The sequence below is a fragment of the Pipistrellus kuhlii genome, unplaced genomic scaffold (assembly GCF_014108245.1).
Source record: "Pipistrellus kuhlii isolate mPipKuh1 unplaced genomic scaffold, mPipKuh1.p scaffold_m20_p_1, whole genome shotgun sequence".
NCBI classification, from domain to species: domain Eukaryota; kingdom Metazoa; phylum Chordata; class Mammalia; order Chiroptera; family Vespertilionidae; genus Pipistrellus; species Pipistrellus kuhlii.
The window spans coordinates 15,006,943-15,030,385 of NW_023425404.1; the positions used below are offsets into that span (position 1 = coordinate 15,006,943).

At 42.9% G+C, this 23,443-nt stretch overlaps 1 protein-coding gene across 1 annotated transcript; it reads right to left on the reverse strand.

Moving 5' to 3' along the window:
* Positions 1-7,222: 7,222 nt before the first annotated feature.
* LOC118709305 (disintegrin and metalloproteinase domain-containing protein 30-like) lies at positions 7,223-9,214 on the reverse strand. Its single transcript, XM_036421266.1, has one exon. It carries the CDS (start codon positions 9,212-9,214, stop codon positions 7,223-7,225), a length of 1,992 nt encoding a protein of 663 aa, XP_036277159.1.
* Between the last annotated feature and the right edge of the window lie 14,229 nt (positions 9,215-23,443).

The following is a 23,443-nucleotide window of genomic DNA, read 5'->3' on the forward strand; positions in this document are numbered from 1 at the left end:
TTAACCTTTTATACATATAAAATAGAGACCCAGTGCACGAATTCCTGCACGGGTGGTGTCTGGCTGGCCTAGCCACGATCAGGGCGGATTTGCGCCAGGCCTATTAGATAGGGAGGGTTATCTGGCCTCAGTGGATGTCATAGTGACTGCTCATTAGGTTGTTATGGCGTTATGGTCATTGGCTTTTTATATTATATATATGATGTAATGATTATCCCAGTCCTTTCTTCAAGAAACCTATAGCCATTTTCTTGGGAGTCTGTATGCCAACCATATAAATATTTAGAGTTGAGAGGATCATTGGATATAGTGTCTGCATTGACATGGATACCTAGAGCTACAAAACATCATCGTGGATATTGTTATAGTGTCAGCTTTTGGACATCAGTCAATAAGTGGAGTCCTAGCTGGCACAGAGATTACAGTGGGTTCAGTAGTCTTCAGGCCAACCAACGTAGGTAATTGGGATTGACAGCTTTAGCAGTTAGAATAACATTCTCATAGGGTCCTTAGCATCATCACACTGCAGGTAGAAGTTCTTAAATGTTCCTCTAACTTTGACCAGCCCAATAAATCAAAGACAATCTTGTGTTCTGGGTGGGAAGGGGGATATATGTGCCACCATTACAGGCTAAAACATGGGCACTTGGATTCCAGCACCTTCTGCCTATTCCAATTTGGAGCTGGCTCAGGGGTCATTGTCTCTATACCCACAGGCCTGTGCCTGCTGCCTATTTGGATGCAAGGTTTCCCTGCAATTATCATATGCTGCCACTAGGTGATAGTAGATACAGAGATACAGCAGTATTTTGAGAGGTGCTCTTTTTTTTTCTTTTTCCTCCCCCCCCCCCCCCCCCCCCCCCACCCCCCGCCCAGGTCCCAGATCTCAGATAATCTGGATTCCAGATTTGTACCCTCTTATTTCTGAGCAGAGTGACTGGTAGGATGTCTCTGTAATATGTGGAGGAAAGAGTAGAGAGCTTTGATCCTAGAGACTGCATACAAATTATGGTCACCACATCCCAGCCTGTGCCCTGGACTATTCACAACAGCCCAAAGGTGGGGGCCACACAGGTGTCCATGGACCTATGACGGATAAACGGTGGAGGTCCAGTTGTAGGAAGGAGTATTACTCAGCTTTAAACCTAGTGATATCCCTTCCTAGGGAGATTCTGACACATGCTACAACCTGGAGGAGCCTTGAGGATGTCCCAAGTGAGGGTAATACAGTACATAGCCACAGTGACATATGCACAGAGGGTCCTGGAGCCTCCTGGGTTCGTGAAAATGGGGACCACACACAACAGTGGCAGAGACTGTCCTGATTCCCAATCTAGCTCTGCTCCATCCTAGCTGAGGGAGTGCCCAAGCCTGGCTCGTATCTGTGAAATGAGAATGATGTGCTGGGTTGGCTCCCAGAGGGCACTGGTTGGGCTGCAGGGATGACTCAATGTTCCTGTTTCTTTAGGCCAGTCTGTAGTCATCAGAGCAGCAGCCCCAGGAAAGAGACCCCTCCTTTGGGGGCTTTGACTGGAGGTTCTGGGTACAGCTGAGTCCTGTGCCCCGGCCCTCTCATCTTCTAGACCTCTCATTGCAGGGGCTCACAAGAAGATTCATCCCTGTGCCTGAGCCTCTTCCCTGTCTCTCGCCCCCTAGGGGGCTCCTCAGCAGTGACAGTGCAGTGGGCACACCAGGGCAGCTGCAGGAGGATGATTCAGGGCACTCCCCAGCCCCACCCTTGTCTACCAGGCCTTCCCCCTAATGAGTTCATCCTGGGCCTCCACTTCCTAGAGCATCTGGGCTGACAGGAGACAGCAACTGGGTTGTCATGCCCATATTCTAGATGCCAAAACTGAGGCTCAGAGAGGGGGAGCAGAGGTCCCTACCCCAGCCCACCTCCCCCTCAACTTAGCTGAGCTCACATGTGGCTCCCCCAGCTGTCACCTGGTTGCCATGATGTTAGAGGAAGAGGAGGAAGAGGAGGAGGAGGAGGAGGAGGAGGAGGAGGAGGAGGAGGAGGAGGAGGAGGAGGACGGGAAGGAGATTTCTGAGAAGCAATCCAAAAATACATAACAGCGGGCCCCGCCTTCCTCACTCCCTCTGCCAGCTTCAAAACCTCCTTTTGTGCAGGTAGGCAGGGGCCTCTTCCTGGCCAGGCAGCTGGGGAGCAAAGGAGGTCAAGGAGGCAGTGGGTCAGGCAGTGGGTTTTGGGACCTCAACCTCACCCAGCAGATTTCCTGGACCTGGGCTCCAATGTCCTCCCACAGTTCCCAGACCAGGCAGGTTTCCTGCCTCCCTGCCTCCACCTTGAATGTCCTTCCTGTCCTTCCAATCCCAGCTTGGCTTTAACTCCACTGGAGAACCTTCCCTTAGTCACTTGGGGCTCCCCCTGCATCCTGCACCCACCCCAGTCACAGCTGCTTTCCTGATGTTCTCAGGGGGCTGTGAGGTCTTGGGAATGCTAGCTTTGCCTTTGAACCCCAGCCCCTGGCACAGGCAGGTGCTCAGTAAATCTGGAAGGAAGGGAAAGAGGGAGGAAGGAAAGGGAGCAAAGAAACATCTCTCCTAGGACTGGAGAGGGTCTGGATTGTGAGCACCTGGCACAGGGCTGGGCACTGAGCAAAGCGCATTCCCTTCCTGCTGCTTCCACTTGAGCCTGGCCTCCAGCACCTTCTGCCTCATCTCCATACCCGCAGGCGTGTGTCTGTCCTCCATTTGGATGCAAGGTAATTACACCAGGATGCAGCCATGCCCTTGACTTCATAAGAAGCTAGTGTGTTTGGGAGAAAGGCCTCCATTCTCTGAAATCCCGGACTGTGCAAGCTTGCAAGGGCCTGAACAGGGGTTTCCACACTGAGTACTTTCTGCAAACAAAGTCTTACCTGAGGCCATTATATAAAACAGATGGAAACTAAGCTGCTTGGCTGAAGTGGTGGGTGTTGAAGGCATCTGAGAGAGGGGACCAGAGCCCCCTTTCCTCTGTAGTTCTGGGTTTCAGGGTTGGGGTAGGCCCTGCCAGTGGAATGGGGCAGCAAGGAGAGAGGGAGAGCCCTGAGGAGAGTCCAGTGGCTGACATTTACTAACTGGTAGAGAAGGATTTCAGTGGCTGGGCCGACAAACTCCTCTTTCACAGCAAGAAGTCAATCTACACTAACAAAAATGAAAATGCACCCTTGGAAAAACTCATAATGACTTCAACATTTTAAGGTTCTCACTGTTTCTTTATTTTCCACCCTTAGGGGAAGTATCTCTTGTCTAGAGGAAATATATGAATTCATCAATTCCATCAACTTTTCTTTCTTTTTCTTTTGTGAAATTCAAGTAAAAGTAAATTTAAGATTGTATAAAACACACACACACACACACACACACACACACACACACACACCACATTAAAACATGCAGCAGTGGTTGTCTCTATTAGATCCCACTCAAATCACCAAGCGAGCCCCTAAAAAAACCATACTCATCCTGAAGAATAACTGTAAATTATATCAAGCTCTACCCAGCAGAATCTCTTATTGTAGCTGCTGCATCAGATGCGGTCATTGCTAGAGCAAACTAAGGTGGCCTCAAGTGCATGACATTCATCTATGTATTTAGTCATTGTGCTAATTGCTGTTATGATCAGAAAAAGAGTATAATAAACAACCAGGCTCCACGAGGCAAGGAAAAATGTCCTTATTTATAGCTTTGCCAGCAAGGGCTATATTCACCCATCCCCCTTACCTTTGTGTTATAATTTTGCAATTTCTTGGTATGCCAAAGCCCTAGATATAGGATTTAAAAATTTAAGGCTAACCCTGAGCATTTCTGCCCATGCTTTAACTGGGAAAAGTACAGCTGCAATGAATCTGTCTCAGATATCTGGCCCAATTAGAAATCACTTTTAGGGAATACACATGGTAGGCCTTACCACGACACAGATATCTTTTAGAAGTTTCGGTGTACATCCTGAATTGCAATGCTATTTAGAAACATTTTAGATGGGCAGACTACACCCACACTGTGGTTAAAATCTTATTTCACCATTCTGGAGAGAGCATGATAACCAAGGACAAAACCACACACTCTAAGTTATTGTAGAAGAAATTAAACAGCCCCAGGGAAACAAAAGGTCCTTAAATGCAAAACAGATTAGTAAGGATATAAACCAATATTGAAAAAGTGGAGGTGGGAGGCTAGGGGAAAAAAAGAGGGAAAAATCTTTGGGTTTTTCACAAAGGCTCAAGCACAAAGATGAATCTCCCCAACTGTTGCCAAAAAAATTGCTAGGTCCACAATTAACATGCTCTGGTCAACAGGCTGCCGAAACTGAAACAGATTTGCTCCCCTCCTAGAAAGGGAGTCTGGTATCAACATTTGCCCAGGCATCTGCAAGAAATAACCCTCTTAGCCAGTGGTCATCCAACCTCGATTATAAGACATCCAGTTGACAACTGGAAAAGCAGCCCCCCTGTTTAAGATATAGGAAATAGGGACTCAGACCCATTAAGGATGAAGGTCCAAATCACTCGACCACATACCAGTAAGCCACCTGCAAGTGCTGGCCATTAGAGCTTTATACACGAAGGACTAATTGCAGTGTGACAGACTGATTCTCTTCTTCTTCATCCCTGCTCCATTTCTGTGTGGCTACCTTCATCTGGACTCTGTATTTTCACAAAGAAACTTAATATGAAGCCTGAGGCATCCAAACGGCACAAATACAAGACTCTACTTATCAGACTCTGTCCTAGTGCACTATTTCTGAAGTGATTGCTTCCTGTTTCCTTTGACCTAAATGTGTGTCTTTGTACACACATATCAGACAATGAGTTCTATTCTGTAACTTATAGGTAGGCTGTGATTAGTCAATTCCTTAGATTTTAATTGTGAGATACTATGACTTCAATAACCACATGCCTAAGTGATATAGGCTGCAAGGAAACAAAGCTTGATCAGGTGCATGTAATTGAGTAGGATCAAAACTCATGAGAATGTTGTAAACATCTTTACCATGCCCTTACTTTGCATCCTGGCATCTGGTTATAAAATAAATACATGCCTTGTAGTCCATGATACTGTCGCAAGCTCTGCATCAGAGTGGACAGAGTTCCACTGAGCCCCACTCTCATTCTCTTGTCTTTTCTCAATCCTTAATGGGCCCCACTCAGGTTCACTCTTGGCTGTGCTTATGTGACACAAGATACTATGAATTCAATAACCAGAGGCCTTATGAAATGATGTATCAGCATCAATGGCTCCTCGAGTGTTTTACAATAAAGATGCAAGGCTGAAGTCATTATATTTGCAAGTAGAGGCCTGGTGCATGAAAGTCATGCATGACTTGAGTTGGGGAAGAGTGCTTGTGTCCCTCAGCCCAGCCTGCAATCTGGAACCCCTTGAGGGATGTGTGACTGCACTCTCACAATTCTGGACTACTGGCTCCCAACGACTCACCTGCCTGCCTGCCTGATTGCCCCTAACCACTTCTGCTTGCCTACCTGATCACCCCCTAACTTCTCCCCTGCCAGCCTGATAAATGCCTAACTGCTCTTCTACTGGCCCAACTGCCTCTAAATGCCATCTCCTGCTGGTCTGGTTTCCCCTAACTGCTTTCCCCTGCCAGCCTTGTCTTGCCTAATTTCTCACTTCTGCTACTGATCCCCCACCCCAAATACAGTCCCATGCTGGCATGGTCCCCTCCAATGGCCCTCCTCTACTGGTCCAGTCACCCATATCTGCCCTCTCCTGCAGGGCTAATGGCCCACAGTGACCTCCCCTGCAGGCCTGGGAACCAACCTTCTAACTGTCTTACCCTGCAGGCCTGATGACCCAAAATGTGCCCCCCCTCCCCTAACTTTCCTCCTGTACTAGCCAGGCCGCCCCTAATTTCCCTCCCATTGGCCAGGTCAAACCTAACTTCGTTCCCCTGCTGGCCTCCTCACCCCCAATAGCCCTCCTTACCAGTCTGGTCCCCAGCAACTGCCCTACCCTGCAGGCCCTAGTCTCCCTGAGCTGGCTTCCCCTGCAGAAACCCCGAGAGCAGCGCCTGTGTATTGTATCCCTTGAGTGCTGTCCTCTGCTGGCTTGATCACCCACAACTGATCTCCAAAGCAAGCCTGGGTCCCAAGCCTCCCCTGTATTCCTGGTCACCCCCAATGGCCCACCCCTGCTGGACAACTGTGGCAGCCATCTTGTGACCAGGTGGGGCTGCCATCTTTGACCACATGAAGGTGACCATCTTGTGTGTTGGAGTGATGGTCAATTTGCATATTACGTCTTTATTATATAGGATACTCCAGTTTAGCACAACCAAAGAAGAATAATGACAATTAGGAAAATGTCAGAGTTAGCATAGAATGTGCTTCAAACCTGCGGGCATTTCTTAGATGCTTTCTTTGAGCATGATTTAACCTTAGAAATACATATCTATAATTTCTACATGTATTTGTGGATCTTGAAAACATAAAATTCTAAGACTTCATGAAGGATCACAAACTGAGCAAGTGGTAGCAGTACTGTTGATATCATGAGCCTATGCCCCAGAAGTATTTTTATCTTCCCAGTTTTTCTAAACAGGGATTCCTCATATGCTTATTTTACACTCACAATAAAGTTAACAAATAACAGAAATTTAGTACATAACTAGTTAATGGAAAACTGTTATAAAAATCGTGCACACTACTGTACACAAGGTTTTCTTCAGGCGTATCTATAAGACATAAGGACCAACATCTTACTTAAGTACACGTCCTCTTGCTAGTGAATCTAAGATACCTACCATCATCTAGAGCACATGTGTCAAACACAAGGCCCGCGGGCCAAATCCGTCCCGCCAGGCCTTGCAATGTGGCCCGCACCGCGCTGTCATCACTGCACTCTGCTGCGTTTCCATCACAATGACAGTTTATGACTGTTCAGTAAACCATTCGGCCCGCGATTTAGGCTGGATTTTAGATTTTGGCCCCTTCTCTGATTGAGTTCGACACCCCTAATCTAGAGGAATATTAATAATATGGCCACATATGACCTGTTAAATGAGTTGAAACACACTGGGCCTTTTGAAATCTCCAAGTTATTTTATTTCAAGATGACAACCTTGGAATAGCTGTAGAATGATGTCATTATTAGAGTGAGTATTAACCATTTCTCCTAGTAAGTACAATGTGATTTTACGGATTGCGTAGGTTCCAGTCAGCATTTAGGAAAGTTGTGGGGATTCTGTTTCTGTACCAGTTTAATTATTAGACTCTTCATCTTCACCTTCATTCTTTCCTGAACCTAAGTATGAAATGCAGCCAATAATGAATGCACAGATTAAAAGGACTGCCCGAATCATTACTAGAACTAGAGCCTTGTTTACGATCACATCTATTTTGCCACGAATAGATGGTTCTCTGTCAGGTGGAGGGCCGCTGTCTATACTGCCTCCTGATCCTCGGATGTCACACAGGGGTGGTTTCCATCCGTGCTGACAGTGACAATTTTTCCTATTGTTGCACACCCCTCTGAAATTGCATTTCTTGACATCACAGTCAAAGCTCATGTCTTGATGAAAAGTGCAATTCCTGTTCAAACAGTAACTTCCTGGCCCACAGGTTGCACCATCTATTACATACCCAAGTGGTGGCAGGTCTATGCCAAAGTGGTAATCAAATCCAAAGCATTTTTCTTGCTTAACTAATAGCTGACGAAATGTAGTGTGCTCACCTCCACCAGGTACTTCTTTGACATCACGACAGTGCAAAATTCCACAAAGAACATCATCTGACTCACATGGTTTATATCTTTCTCCCCCATTCTGAAAGTAGCGCCCACAGTTTCCAAAACGGTCACCCCTAACATTTAAGATATCATAGCACACTTTCGGGGCATCTGTTACTTGGTAGCCAAACAGGGCTTGACACTGCATGTCACGGTCACTACAGTTTCCTCTCACACAAACGGATAATGGAGAACACGGGGTTCCATCCTGGATATAAAAGTCATCTGGACAAGTAGCCTTTTTCCCGTCACAGTATTCCAATAGGTCACAAATGCCACCCTTCTCTCTACAAATCCTTCCAGGATGAGCATATCTACAGTTAACACAGCACTCTCCGGTACTGCATTGATTTCCAAGGGTTAGGGCACAATTGGTCTCACAACATTTATTTTCAGCACAGTCTTTCAAGGAGCCACAGTCACATTCTTCGGAACCATCTATGATCTTATTGCCACAACGAGGCGCTACATAAGGAAAATTATTGTATGGTGTCATTGTGTAAGCCAAACATTGATCATAAACATGCATTCGATAGTGGATTGGCGTGTAAGAACAATTGCTGAACATATCGTTAAGACCTAAGTAAGGATTCATGACACAGAAAGTTCTTCGAAAACATTTACAACCAGCTTCATCATGCTTCATGTTAAACATATGACCCAGTGTATGTGCAGCGACACTGGCAGCTAAGAATAGATGAAAATCTTTTACATATACAAACATTGCCCCCCAGTTGGGGTTGCATACTGCATTATCAAAGGCATAATATGTTCTACCACCGATTTTATGTCCTGTAAGAAGTACTGATGTATCATGAGGTATTTTTTTATAATATGCATCATATTTAAAGTAACCATATGCTGCAATAGCTTCATATGTAGTTTTCCAATTCGTTACGTCCTTTGCATCTTTTTTCTCCCATATGATCAAGGCATGTAAGTGGACAACCAGACGATGATGATAATAAATGCTGTGTAATATGCTGTTCATCATCACTACTCTCTCTATTATATCTGTCTTATTGGGCCTGATCCTGAATAATGAGTTACTAACTGTGTAGAAAAGTTTTAAGTCTCTCCTATGGGGCCACCATAAATACACAGGTGCTGCTCTCGGGGTTTCTGCAAACTTTGACTCTTCAAATGCTAGATCTACATCTTCTTTTTGAATCGTACAACGTTCGTCTGCTGTTGATGGTTCTTTTACAAGCAGAGAAATAACATGCTCAAACTTGGTTGAAGCCTCCATAGGCTTGATTTCATAAGTCGAGTCATCCACCTGCAGCATGCCTCGCAGACCCCCATAGCAAGTGTCCAGTGTGCCCATGGACCCAGGAACCTCCTCCAAGTAGCAAAAGTAGTAGCAGTCTCGAGGGATAAAGGGGTAGTCCTCCTGCATGGCACCTTGGTCATTATCAGTGATAACTGGAAAATGTCTCGGCAGGAAGTCCTTCTTCACCTTCATGTGAATCACATGTCTTCTGCCACTGAAGTGAATCCTGTAGGAGAGCTGGTCTCGGACCCCAGCTCCACCCAGCCTGTGGGACACCTTCCTGGGAATCACAATTTCAGAGGAAGTGAAACGCCATCCAGGTAGGGCATGGGAACAACTGACCTGGGACAGGAGTAGCCAGAGGAGGGACAGCCAGAAAGGCCCTGTCAGGTGGGCCTTGGCCCAGGCAGGTGCCATGAACAAGGGAACCTGTGACCATAGAAAGTGCAGGCAAGACTAAAGCTGCAGTGGCATCTATTCCAACAGGAGGACAGCGGAGAGAGGCTGGATGTTTGGCAACTCCAGAGCATGATAGGGGGAGGGGGTAACTATTACATAACAATGGTGCATTCTTTGGGGGAGGCTGTGCTCAGTGATGTAGGGAGCCTGGGCTGAAAGGTTCCCAGGTCTCTTAGAGAAGACTCAGGGGAAGGCTAAGTGTATTTGGGGGTAATTTAAAGACACTTGTTGGCTTTTTTCCTCAAGCCTAGAACATAATAGGTCAACATGACATTAAAATGGAGAATTGTAAGGAGAGTGGAATATTCTCCGTAAAAGAATTTTGAGGAGAGAATTAGATTCTCTCACATTTTATAAAAATCAAATGCAGTTGGACTGAGTGATGGAAAGGAAGTGTAAGTAGATGTCACCAATAGAGAAACCAGGGTGTATAATCATAGTTTCTTGTAGAGTGAAACTCACATTACTCTATGTCCCAAGATTGTACTGCTAGGAAATTACCACTAAGATGTGGGTATGAATATTCATAGGGGCATTATTCATGAGTTTATCCCATCAAATGGAAACAACTACTACTCAACAGACCAATAGATAAACAAAAGGGTATATTTGTCCCATAGAATATTCTCAGCAAATTAGAAGAGACTCCTGATACGTGTAAGAACATGGCTGTGTCTCACAGATATGATGATGATGATGATAGAAAGACAGGAGACCAAGTCAACATAATATATGATTTAAATTTTATAATGTTCTAGAAACCGCCAAAGCCAGTTCTAGCAATAGAATTTAAATCAGTAGTTTCCTGACTTTGGAATGGAGGAGTGGAGAGAACTTTACAGTGATGGAAAACTTGTGTATCTTGACTGGGAAGTGCTGTAGATTAATTATTTGTGTCCCAAATTCACATGTTGATATTGTAAGTGTACCTGGGTTTTGTGAAATGTGAGTAAAATTTAAAATTGTATCAGAAAATAATAAAAGTCTAAAACATGCAGCAGTGGTTGTCTATCAGAACCCACTCAAATCACCAGTTGGGCCCCTACAAAAACCTAACTGATTCTGAAGAATGACTGTAAATTACATCAAGCTCTACACAGCAGAATCTCTTATTGTAGCTGCTGCATCAGATGTGCTGTCATTGCCACTAAGGTGGCCTCAAGTGCATGACATTCAGCCATGGATTTAGTCATAGTGCTAATTTCTATTATGATCTGAAAAAGAGTATCATAAACAACCAGACTCCATGTGGCAAGGATAAATGTCCTTATATTATAGCTTTGCCTCTGCCAGCAAGGGCTATATTCACCCATCCCCCTTACCTTTGTGTTATAATTTTGCACTTTCTTGGTATGCCAAAGCCCTAGATATAGGATTTAAAAACTTAAGGCTAACCTTGATTCATTTCTGCCCTTGCTTTAACTGGGAAAAGTCCAGCTGCAAAGAATCTGTCTGAGATATATGGCCCAATTAGAAATCACTTTTAAGTAATACACATGGTAGGCCTTCCCATGACACACCCACCTTGAGAAGTTTGACGTACACATTGAATTGTCAATGCTATTTAAAAACATTTTAGATGGGCAGACTATTCCCACACTGTGGTTCAAATCTTATTTCACCATTCTGGAGAGAGCATGATAACCAAAGACAAAACCACACAATGTCTAAGTTATCATAGAAGAAATTAAACAGCCCCAAGGAAACAAAAGGTCCTTAACAAATGCTATGCAGATTAGTAAGGATATGAGCCAATATTGAAAAGTGGTGGTGGGAGTAAGGGGAAGAAAAGATGAAAAATCTTGCTGGGTCCACAGTTAACATGCTCTGGTCAACAGGCTGCTGAATCTGAAAATGAATTGCTCTCCTCCTTGGAAGAGAGCCTGGTTTCAACAGTTGCCCATGCATCAGCAAGAAATAACCCTCTTAGTCAGTGGTTATCCAACCTCGATTTTTGGAGAGCCAGTTAACAACTGCAAATGCAGCCCCCCTGTTTGGTAAGGGTATAGAAAATAGGGACTCAGACCCATCTTGAATGAAAGTCCAAATCACTCAATCACATACTAGTAAGCCACCTGCAAGTGCTGGCCATGAGAGCTCTATACAAGATGGACTAATTAATTGCAGTGTGAAAGACTGATTCATTCCTGCTGCATCCCTCCTCCACCATTTGGTGGCTGCCTTCATCTGGACTCAGTATTTGCACAAAGAAACTTGATCTGAAGCTTGAGGCGTCTAAAGGGCACAAATACAACACACTACTTATCAGACTCTGTCCTAGTGCACTATTTCTGAAGTGATTGCTTCCTGTTTCCTTTGACCTAAATGTGTGTCTTTGTACACACATATCAGACAAGGAGTTCTGTTCTGTCATTTATAGGCAGGCTGTGATTAGTCAATTCCTTAGATTTTAATTATGACATACTGTGGATAGCAGCTACAGTGTTTGGACAGGGTCAAGCCTTGGACTAATGAAAGGGCACAGTCCTCTCATGGCCATGTTCAAGTGCCAGCTTGGAGTCAGGGCTCTCCCAGCACAATTATAGGCAACAGCTATAGTTGTAAGCTTGAACCTATGGTTCGAACAGGTTGCCCCACGTGCCTAAGTGATATAGGCTGCAAGGAAACAAAGCTTGATCAGGTGCATGTACTTGAGAAGGATCAAAATTCTCAAGAAGGTTGTAAACATCTTCACCACGCCCTTACTTTGCCTCCTGGCATCTGGTTATAAAATAAAGTCATGCCTTGTAGTCTGTGGTACTATCGCTAGTTCTGCATCAGAAATGACAGTGTCCCACTGAGCTCCAGCTCTCATTCTCTTGTCTGTCTTTTCTCAACCCTTCACCAGCCCCAGTCAGGTTCACTCTTGGTCATGTTGGTATGGCCCAAGATATTATGACTTCAATATCAGAGGCCTTATGAAATGGTATATCAGCATCAATGGCTCCTCAGGTGCAGTTTTGCAATAAAGATGCAAGGCTGAAGTCATTATATTTGCAAGTAGAGGCCTGGTGCATGAAATTTGTACATGGGGATGGGTTGGGAAAGGTGGCTTTGTGTCCCTCAGCCCAGCCTGCCATCTGGGACCCCTTGAGGGATGTTCGATTGCCCTCTCACAATTCAATACTGCTGGCTCCCAAACACTCGCCTGCCAGCCTGCCTGATTGCCCCAACCACTTCTGCCTGTCAGCCTGATCACCCCTAACCTCTCCTCTGCCAACCTCATCAATGCCTAACTGCTCTTCTGCTGGCCTGATTGCCCCGAACTGCACTCTTCTGGTAGCTTGGTTTCTCCTAATTGCCCTCTCCTGCTTGCCTGGTCTCCCCTAACTGCTCTCCCCTGCTGTCCTGGTCGCCCCCAACTGCCCTCCCCTGCAGGCCTAATCCAACCCAACTACCCTCTCATGCTGACCTGGTCACCCCTAATTGCCCTCTTCTGCCAACCCAGTCACCCCTAACTGCCCTTCCCTGCAGGTCTGATCACCCATAACTAACCTCCCATGCAGGCCTGATTGTCCCTAACTGTGCTCTACTGCCGGCTCAATCATCCCTGACTACCCATTGTTGCCAGCCTGGTCGCCCTTAACTGCCCTCCCCTGCCAGGTCAGTTGCCCCAACTCCCCTCCCCACCGGCCTGGTCCCCTCCAACTGCCCACCCCTGTAATCCTTGTCTCCTTTAAGTGATCTCCCCTGCTGGCCTGATCATCCATAACTCACCTCCCATACAGGCCTGGTTGCCCCCAACTGCCTTCCTCTATAGGTTGGATCTTACCAACTACTCTTGCATGCAGGCCAGGGATCCCAATCCCACCCACCCCCACTGTCCTCACCAGTTGGCCAGGTCCCCCCTCACTGCCCTCCCTTGCCAGCTCAGTCATCCCCAACTGCCTACACCTGCAGGTGTGGTCCAGCCCACAACTGCTCTCCCCTGCCAATCTAATCTCCCCTAAGTGTTCTCCTCCTCTGGCCTGATCGCCCATAACAGAATTCCCCAGCAAGCCTGGGTCCGTCCACAACTGTCTTCCCCTGTGTGCCTGGTCACCTCCAACTTCCCTCCCCTGCTGGCCATCTTGTGGCAGCCATCATGTGTCCTCCTGGGGGCGGCCAATTTTGACAGCATGAGGGTGGCCATCTTGTGTGTTGCAGTGGTGGTCAATTTTCATATTAACTCTTTAAAATATAGGATACCCCACGTTGACCACAACCAAAGAAGAATAATGACAATTAGGAAAATGACAGAGTTAGCATAGTAAGTGCTTAAAACCTGTAAGCTGAAAAAAAGATGGCTGCTTGTCCCTGTTTCGCCACAGTTCCCAGCTTGTGAGCCTGATCTCCTTACGCTGGTAAGACTGGAACAGGAGGCCTTGAAAAACCACAGCAGAGGAGACCATCGAGCAGCTGAGACACCCCAATTGGCACAAACGCGTGGATTCAAGGGAGATCTTCAATCATCCACGGAAAGGTCAGACTTTGCGGGAATAGCGTGAGGGATCATGGCCCCGCTGTGCAGGCAGCAACTGCAGCCACCGTGCCCGGCGCCGAGCAGCCCGGAAAGAAGGCTTGGCTGCAGTGAATATCCTGCCTGGGGAGACCCAGTGCCGGGTCTGGGTCTGGTGTAATCTACCCCAGAAGCGGGACTCTTTTAAAACGCCAAGGGACACGGAACAGATTGTTAAGAATTGGGGCAGTCTGACCTGAGCGGACAGGCGGATTCCACAGAAAGGTTGGATTTTGCAGGGATAACGCGGGGTGTCTGTGTCGCGAAAACGAAAGTGAAAGCAGCAACAGCTGCAGCAGCCACAACAGTGGCAGCCACTGGGGCAGCAGAGCAAAAAAAAAAAAAAAAAAAAAAAAAAAAAGCGCGCACTGGGACCCCGGAAATCTGCGTCCACAGAAGCCCCCACTGTTGGGGCTGGCATGATTCGAGAGAGTGGACGGGGGTCCCCAAGGTTGCTACTAGTGGGGTTCTCTAGGGAGCAGCCCATTCTGATCCCACACGGAGGGAGAACATAGTAGTTGGAAAGCAGTCTGTTTTAAGTGCGCACAGACTCGCCCATTGCGCACCTGGGCTGGTTCCCCTGCAACACTTTGCTTCTGATTACAAAGGAGAGATCACCCAGATTGGCTGACCCTAAAAGACAACACGGGGAATCTGCTTTTCTGGAAACTGAGAAGCAGAGCAGGGAGAAATCACCCAGGATTCAGCTCTGAGGCAAAAATAAATAAATAAATAAATAAATAAATAAATAAATAAAAACAACTGGTATTGAGGGCCACAGAAAAAGAAGGCTAAAGCAACCAAAAAGAAGGGACATCAATCCACATACACTGCCACTTAGGGTCTGGAGTACAATCTGACTGTGTTTATTATTAGTTTTATTTGATCAAAAACCAAGAAACTAAGGAATCGCCACTGAAGTGCAGCAGAATGCAGGGAACTGCAATACGGGCTGGACTAAGAAACGGATGTGTCAAATAAAATAACAGAAGTGAATGGCCTTCACAACTGGACATTTTTTTTTTTTTTTTGCTAATTTTTTTTTCTTCATTCTTTGCATCTTTTACTTAAGAAACAATTTTTTTCCTTTTTTCCTCACTAGATTTTAACTTTTTAAATATTACATTTTTAGGCTCAATAAGCATTTTTAACACTGCTATTTTAATTTTTTTTAAGTACCATTTTATTTTTTCTTTATTTTACAATTGGAATTAGCGTTCTTCATTTTATTTTCATTACTCCTTTAACATTGTTTAACCCTGACTCAACACAACCTTTACATCATCATTCTCTTTCTACCCCTCCCCCTTTTTTGCTATCCTATTTATCTTAACCCTTTCCTGCTTTAGATTTCTTTACTCTCTCTGTATCCCCCTGCTAAAATTTCTACCCTACTTATATATCTTATCTCCCATCCCTAGTGCCAAGTGCATACACACCCCTCTCTGAGCTATATTAACTAGCAAAAAAAAAAAAAAAAAAAAATTGTTTTCCTCACGGTTCTTTTGATGCTGCTTGGGAGAATGATGATTATATTATATTTTTATGCTTTTTAAGTGAGAATATTTTGCTTAATCCTTTGTCGTTGCTAGTGCTCAGTATTTTCTTATTTGATTGGTTTCTGTTAGTTGTTATTATATTACTTCTGTTTTCCCTTACTGTGTTGGAAATTAGGGGATGTTGTAGATTGTATTATTCTCCAGGTACTGCTGACACCATTTGTTGGGGTTAGTGGTTGTTCAATTGAAATTCTCTCCTCATATATATAGTTTGTTCCCCTTCTCTCTCTCTCTCTCTCTCTCTCTCTCTCTCTCTCTCTCTCTCTCCCTCTCTCTCTCTCTCTCTCTCTCTCTCTCTCTCTCTCTCTATCTCTCTGCCTCTCTCTCTCTATCTTTCCTGTTTCCAAAATTCATTTTGACACTCTTTTTCCTATCTTTTTCTTTTGCTCCCTCCCTCCTCTCTTTTTACTCTTCCTCTTTCTCCCCTATTCCCTAATTTGCCTTTCCCTAGTGGTTACCTTTATTGGAAGTTATTAATATTACAAACACATTTCTTTTCTGTGCCTTGTGTATTGTACCTGGTTGTGTTGTATTTTGTGCCTTTAAATCAATGCAGGAGAGATAAATCAACACAGGAGAGAGACATCCTGAAGAGAGACCATGGGGAGACAAAGAAACAGCCCACAAATGAAAGAAAAGCAGGCATCACCAGAAAAGGAAGTAAACAAGTTAGAGGCAAGCAACCTACCTGAGCAAGAATTCAGAGTAACGATCTTAAGATGGCTAAAAGGAATGGAAGACAAATTTGACAATATGAGTAAGACCCAAGAGGAAATGAAAAAAAACGAAGAGGAAATGAAGATGACTCAAGATGAAATGAAAAATGACATCGCTACTATGAAGAACTCAATAGAAAGCATCAAGAGCAGACTAGAAGAAGCAGAGGATCGCATCAGTGAGCTGGAAGACAAGATGGAAAAAAATACCCAATTAGAGCAGCTTCTAGAAAAAAAAAATTAAAAAGCAGGAGGAGAGCCTACAGGAGCTTTGGGACAATGCAAAACAAAACAATATTCGAATAATAGGGGTTCCAGAAGGAAAGAAAACCAAGGTAGACATGGAAAACGTATTTCAAGAAATAATGACGGAAAACTTTCCTGAGATAGAGAAGAAAAAACCCCACACAAATCCAAAATGCTCGGAGAGTCCCAAGCAAAATGGATCCCAGAAGACCGACGCCAAGACATATTATAATTAAATTGGCAAACACCAATGACAAAGTAAGAATCTTAAAAGCAGCCAGGGAGAGACAGAAAGTTACATACAAAGGAACCCCCATCAGACTAACAACTGATTTCTCAACAGAAACTTATCAGGCAAGAAGAGAATGGGACGAAATATACAAAGTCATGCAAAGAAAGGGTCTGAATCCAAGAATACTGTACCCAGCAAGACTATCAATCAAAATTGAAGGTGAAATCAGGAGCTTCACAGGCAAAAAAAGACTAAAGGAATTTATCTCCACCAAACCAGCAATGCAAGAAATGCTAAAGGGTCTACTGTAAAAATAAAGAAATAGGAAGTGAAGAAGGAACACAGGGGTATGGAATAAAAATGGCGTCAAATGAGTACCTATCATTAATAACATTAAATGTAAATGGTTTAAATGCGCCAATCAAAAGACATAGGGTAACAGATTGGATAAAAAAACAAGACTCATACATCTGTTGTTTACAAGAAACCCACCTCAGAAAAAAAGATGCACACAGACTGAGGGTGAAGGGATGGAAAAAGGTTTTCCAGGCAAATGGAAATGAAAAGAAAGCTGGGGTAGCAATACTCATATCTGACAAATTAGATCTCAGAGTGAAGGACATAACAAGGGATAATGAAGGCCACTTCATAATACTAAAGGGAGCCATCAAACAAGAAGAAATAACCCTGGTAAATATATATGCACCCAATACGGGAGCACCCAAATACATAAAAAAAAAAAAAAAAAGAAAAACTGCTGGAGGACATTAAGGGAGAGATTAATAGCAATACAATCATAGTAGGAGATATTAATACCCCACTGTCACCCTTTGACAAATCATCTAAACAAAAAATCAGCAAAGAAATATCAATCCTAAATGACTCACTAGACCAGATGGAATTAATTGTCATCTTCAGAACATTCCACCCCAAAGCCACAGAATATACATTCTTCTCAAGTGCACATGGGACATTCTCAAACATAGACCACATTTTGGGACATAGGGAAAGTCTCTTCAAATTCAAGAAGATAGAAATCATATCAAGCATCTTCTCAAACCATAATGGCATAAAACTGGAAATTAACTACAAAAAAAATAATCCAAAGAGACTAAACAGCATGGAGACTAAACAGCATGCTATTAAACAAGGACTGTGTTACCAGAGAAATCAAGGAAGAAATTAAAAACATCCTGGAAACAAATGACAATGAAAACACAACAATCTAAAATCTATGGGACACAGCAAAAGCAGTTTTGAGAGGGAAGTTCATATCCTTACAAGCCTATTGCAAAAAACTAGAAAAAATGGTAACAAATGATCTAACTCTACAACTCAAAGAGTTAGAAAAAGAGCAACAAAAAAAGCCCAGTGTAAGCAGAAGGAAGGAAATAACAAAAATCAGAGCACAGATAAACGACATAGAGAAAAAAGAAACAATACATAAGATCAACAAAACCAAGAGCTGGTTCTTTGAAAGGATAAACAAGATAGATGGACCTCTAGCCAGGCTAACCAAGAAACAAAGAGAGAGGACCCAAATAAACAAAATCAGAAATGAAAGAGGTGAAATAACAACAGACCCCACCGAAATACAATACAACGGATTGTTACAAAATACTATGAACAACTCTCCTGAAACAAACTGAATAACCTGAAGGAAATGGACATATTCCTAGAAAAATATAAACTTCCAAAACTCAATCAGGAAGAATCTAAAAATCTCAATAAACCAGTGACTTGGGAAGAAATTGAAACAGTCATCAAAAAGCTTCCAGCAAACAAAAGCCCAGGGCCAGATGGCTTCACAGGAGAGTTTTACCAAACATTCAAGAAAGAACTAAAACCTATACTCCTCAGACTATTCCAAAAAATCCAAGAGGAAGGAACACTTCCAAACTCCTTCTATGAAGCCAGCATCACCCTAATACCAATACCAGATAAAGACAACTCAATGAAAGAGAATAACAGGCCAATATCCCTCATGAACATAGATGCCAAAATCCTCAACAAAATTCTAGCAAATTGACTCCAGAAGAACATCACAAAGATCATACACCACGACCAAGTAGGATTTATTCCAGGAATGCAAGGATGGTACAATATCCGCAAATCAATAAACATGATACATCACATAAACAAATTGAAAGATAAAAATCATATAGTCATATCAATTGATGCAGAAAAAGCATTCGATAAAATCCAACACCCTTTTCTTTTTTATTTATTTTTTTAAAGTATTTTTTTAAAAATATATTTTATTGATTTTTTACAGAGAGGAAGAGAGAGAGATAGAGAGCTAGAAACGTCGATGAGAGAGAGACATCGAACAGCTGCCTCTTGCACACCTCCTACCGGGGATGTGCCCGCAACCAAGGTACATGCCCTTGACCGGAATCGAACCTATGACCTTTCAGTCCGCAGACCGATGCTCTACCACTGAGCCAAACCGGCTTCGGCCCAACAACCTTTTCTGATAAAAACTCTTAACAAGGTGGGAGTACAAGGATCATACCTCAACAAAATAAAAGCTGTATATGATAAACCCACAGCCAACATTATACTCAATGGGCAAAAACTAAAACAATTTCCTCTAAGAACAGGAACAAGACAGGGATGCCCACTCTCGCCACTTCTGTTTGACATAGTACTGGAAGTACTATCCATTGCAATTAGACAAGAGGAGGAAATAAAAGGCATCCAAATTGGAAAAGAAGAAGTAAAGTTATCCTTATTTGCAGATGACATGATATTGTACATAAAAAACCCCAAATACTCCATTAAAAACTAATTGACTTAATAAATGAATTTGGCAATGTAGCAGGATACAAAATTAATGCCAAGAAATCCATGGCATTTCTATACACCAACAGTGAAACTGCAGAAACAGAGACTAAAAAAGCAATTCCATTTACCATTGCACCAAAAAAACTAAGATACCTAGGAATAAATTTAACTAAGGAAGTAATATACCTATATGCAGAAAACTACACGACACTGAAAAAAGAGATAGAGGAAGATGTAAGAAGATGGAAAAACATACTCTGTTCATGGATTGGTAGAATCAACATAATCAAAATGTCCATACTTCCTAATGCAACCTATAGGTTCAATGCACTCCCCATTAAAATACCAATGACATATTTCACTGACCTAGAAAGAACTCTCCAAAAGTTCATTTGGAACAATAAAAGAACCCAAATAGCCACAGCAATCCTGAGAAAGAAGAGTAAAGTAGGAGGGATCTCAATACCAGACTTCAAACTATATTACAAAGCCTCTGTTCTCAAAACAGCCTAGTACTGGCACAAGAACAGACATATAGATCAATGGAATCGAATCGAGAACCCAGATATCAACCAAAATCACTATGCTCAATTAATATTTGACAAAGGAGGCACGCATATACAATGGAATCAAGACAGTTTCTTCAATAAATGGTGTTGGGAAAATTGGACAGACACTTGCAAAAGAATGAAACTAGATCACCAACTTACACTATTCACAAAAATAAACTCAAAATGGATACAGGACTTAAACATCAGACGGGAAACCATAAAAATACTAGAAGCATCCACAAGCAGCAAAACCTCAGACGTATGCCAAAAGAACTTCTTCACTGATACTACCCCTAGGGCAATGGAAGCTAAAGAGAAAATAAACAAATGGGACTACATCAAAATAAAAAGCTTTTTTACAGCAAAAGAAACCATCAACAAAACAACAAGAAAGCCCACGGTGTGGGAGAACATGTTTGCAAATGATACCACTGATAAAGGTTTAATCTCCAACATCTACAAACAGCTTATACAACTAAATAAAAGGAAGATGAATAATCCAATTAAGAAATGGGCAATGAACCTAAATAGAACATTTTCAAAAGAAGACAGAAGGAAGGCCAAAAGGCACATGAAAACATGCTCAAAGTCACTAATTGTCCAAGAGATGCAAATCAAAACAACAATGCGGTACCATCTCACACCTGTCAGAATGGCCAACATCAACAAATCAACAAATGACAAGTGTTGGCGAGGTTACTGAGGAAAAGGAACCCTCGTGCACTGCTGGTGGGAATGCAGACTGATGCAACCACTGTGGAGAACAGTGTGGAGTTTCCTCAAAAAACTGAAAATGGAACTCCCATTTGACCCAGTAATTCCACTTCTAGGAATATATCCCAAGAAACTAGAAACACCAATCAGAAAGGATATATGCACCCCTATGTTCATAGCAGCACAATCTACAATAGCCAGAATTTGGAAACAGCCTAGGTGCCCATCAGCAGATGATTGGATCAAAAAACAATGGTACATCTACACAATGGAATACTATGCTGCCATAAAAAAGAAGGAATTCTCATCATTTGCAGCAACCTGGATGGAATTGGAGAACATCATGCTGAGTGAAATAAGCCAATCAATGAAAGAGAAACACCACATGACCTCACTCATTTGTGCATGATAAAGAACATTATAAACTGATGAACCAAAAGGTAGATATAGAGACAGTATATCAAGAAGTAGACTGTCAAATTACAGCGGGGAGGGGAGGAAGATCTGGGGGAGATAATAGATCAACCGAAGGAATTTTTTATACATGCATATAAGTAAAATCAATGGACACAAAACTCTGGGGAGGGAGGGGATGTGTGGGAGGGAGGGAGGGGATGTGTGGGAGGGAGGGAGGGGGGCAAAAAAAATCAATAAATTATATTTTAAAAAAACACACAAAAAAACCTGTGAGCTTTTCTTAGATGCCTTCTTTGATCACGATATAACTTTAGAAATATATATATATATATAATGTATGTAATTTCTGCATATAATTGTGGATCTTCAAAACATAAAGTTCTAAAACTTCATGAAGAATCAAAAACTGAGCAAGTGTTGTAGCAGTATTAGTGATATCAAGGGCCTATGCCACAGAAGATTTTGATCTTCCCCATTTTTCTGATTATGGATTCCTCTTAAGCTTACTTTACACTGGCAGTAAAGTCAACAATAACAGAAATTTAGCACATAAGCAGTTATGGAAAACTGTTATAAAAATTGTGCAAAATACTGAACACAAGGTTTTCTTCAGGCACATGTATAAGACATAAGGACCAACATGTTCATTAAGTACAGGTCTTCTTGCTAGTGAATCTAAGAGTTCCTATTGTCATCTATAGGAATATTAACAATATAGGCACATATGATGTGTTAAATGGGTTGAAACACAATGGGTCTTTTGAAATCTTCAAGTTATTTTATTTCAAGATGACAACCTTGGAATAGCTGTAGAATGATGTCATTATCAGAGTGAGTATTAACCATTTCTCCCAGTAAGTACAATGTGATTTTACCGATTGCGTAGGTTCCAGTCAGCATTTAGGAAACTTGTGGGGATTCTGTTTCTGTACCAGTTTAATTATTAGACTCTTCATCTTCATCCTCTGAACCTAAGTATGAAAAGTAACCAAAAATGAATGCGCACATTAAAAGGGCTGAGCGAATCATTCCTAGAAGGAGAGCCCGGTTTGCATTCACATCTATTTTGCTGTGAGAAGATGGTTCTCTGTCAGGTGAAGGGCCGCTGTCTATACTGCCACCTGGTCCTCGGATGTCACACAGGGGTGGATTCCATCCGTGCTGACAGTGACAATTTTTCCTATTGTTGCACACCCCTCTGAAAGTGCATTTCTTGACATCACAGTCAAAGCCCATATCTTGATGAAAAGTGCAATTCATTTTAAAACAGTAACTTCCTGGCCCACAGGTTGCACTGTCTATTACATACGCACTAGATAGCAGGTCTATTCCAAATTAGTAGTCAAATCCAAAGCATTTTTCTTGGTTAGCTAATAGCTGATGTAATGTGGTGTGCTCACCACCACCAGAACTTCTTTGACATTATGACAGTGCAAAGTTCCACAAAGAACACCATCTGACTCACATGGATTTTTCTTTCTACCCTTTATAAAAGTACTGACCACAGTTTCCATATCGGTCACCCCTTACATTCAAGATATCATAGCACACTTGCGGGGCATCTCTTACTTGGTAGCCAAACAGGGCTTGACACTGCATGTCACAGTCACTACAGTTTCCTCTCACACAAACGGATAATGCTGAACACGGGGTTCCATCCTGGATATAATAGTCATCTGGACAAGTAGCCTTTTTCCCGTCACAGTATTCCAATAGGTCACAAATGCCACCCTTCTCTCTACAAATCCATACAGGATTAGCATATTTACAGTTAACACAGCACTCTCCTGTACTGCATTGACTTCCAAAGGAGAGGGCACAATTGGTCTCACAACATTTATTTTCAGCACAGTCTTTCAAGGAGCCACAGTCACATTCTTCGGAACCATCTATGATGTTATTGCCACAACGAGGCGCTACATAAGGAAAACTATTGTATGGTGCCATTGTGTAAGCCAAACATTCATCTAAGACTTGCATTCGATAGTGGATTGGGGTATAAGAACAATTGCTGAACATATCCTTAAGACCTGGGTGAGGAGCTATGACACAGAAAGTTCTTCGAAAACATTTACAACCTGCTATATCATGGTTCATGTTAAGCATATGATCCAGTTAATGTGCAGCGACCCTAGCACCTAAGAATAGAAGATAATATGGTACATATACAAAATTACCCCCCAGTTGTTGTTGCATATTCCATCTTGGAAGCCAAAATGTGTTTTACCAGCGATTTTATGTC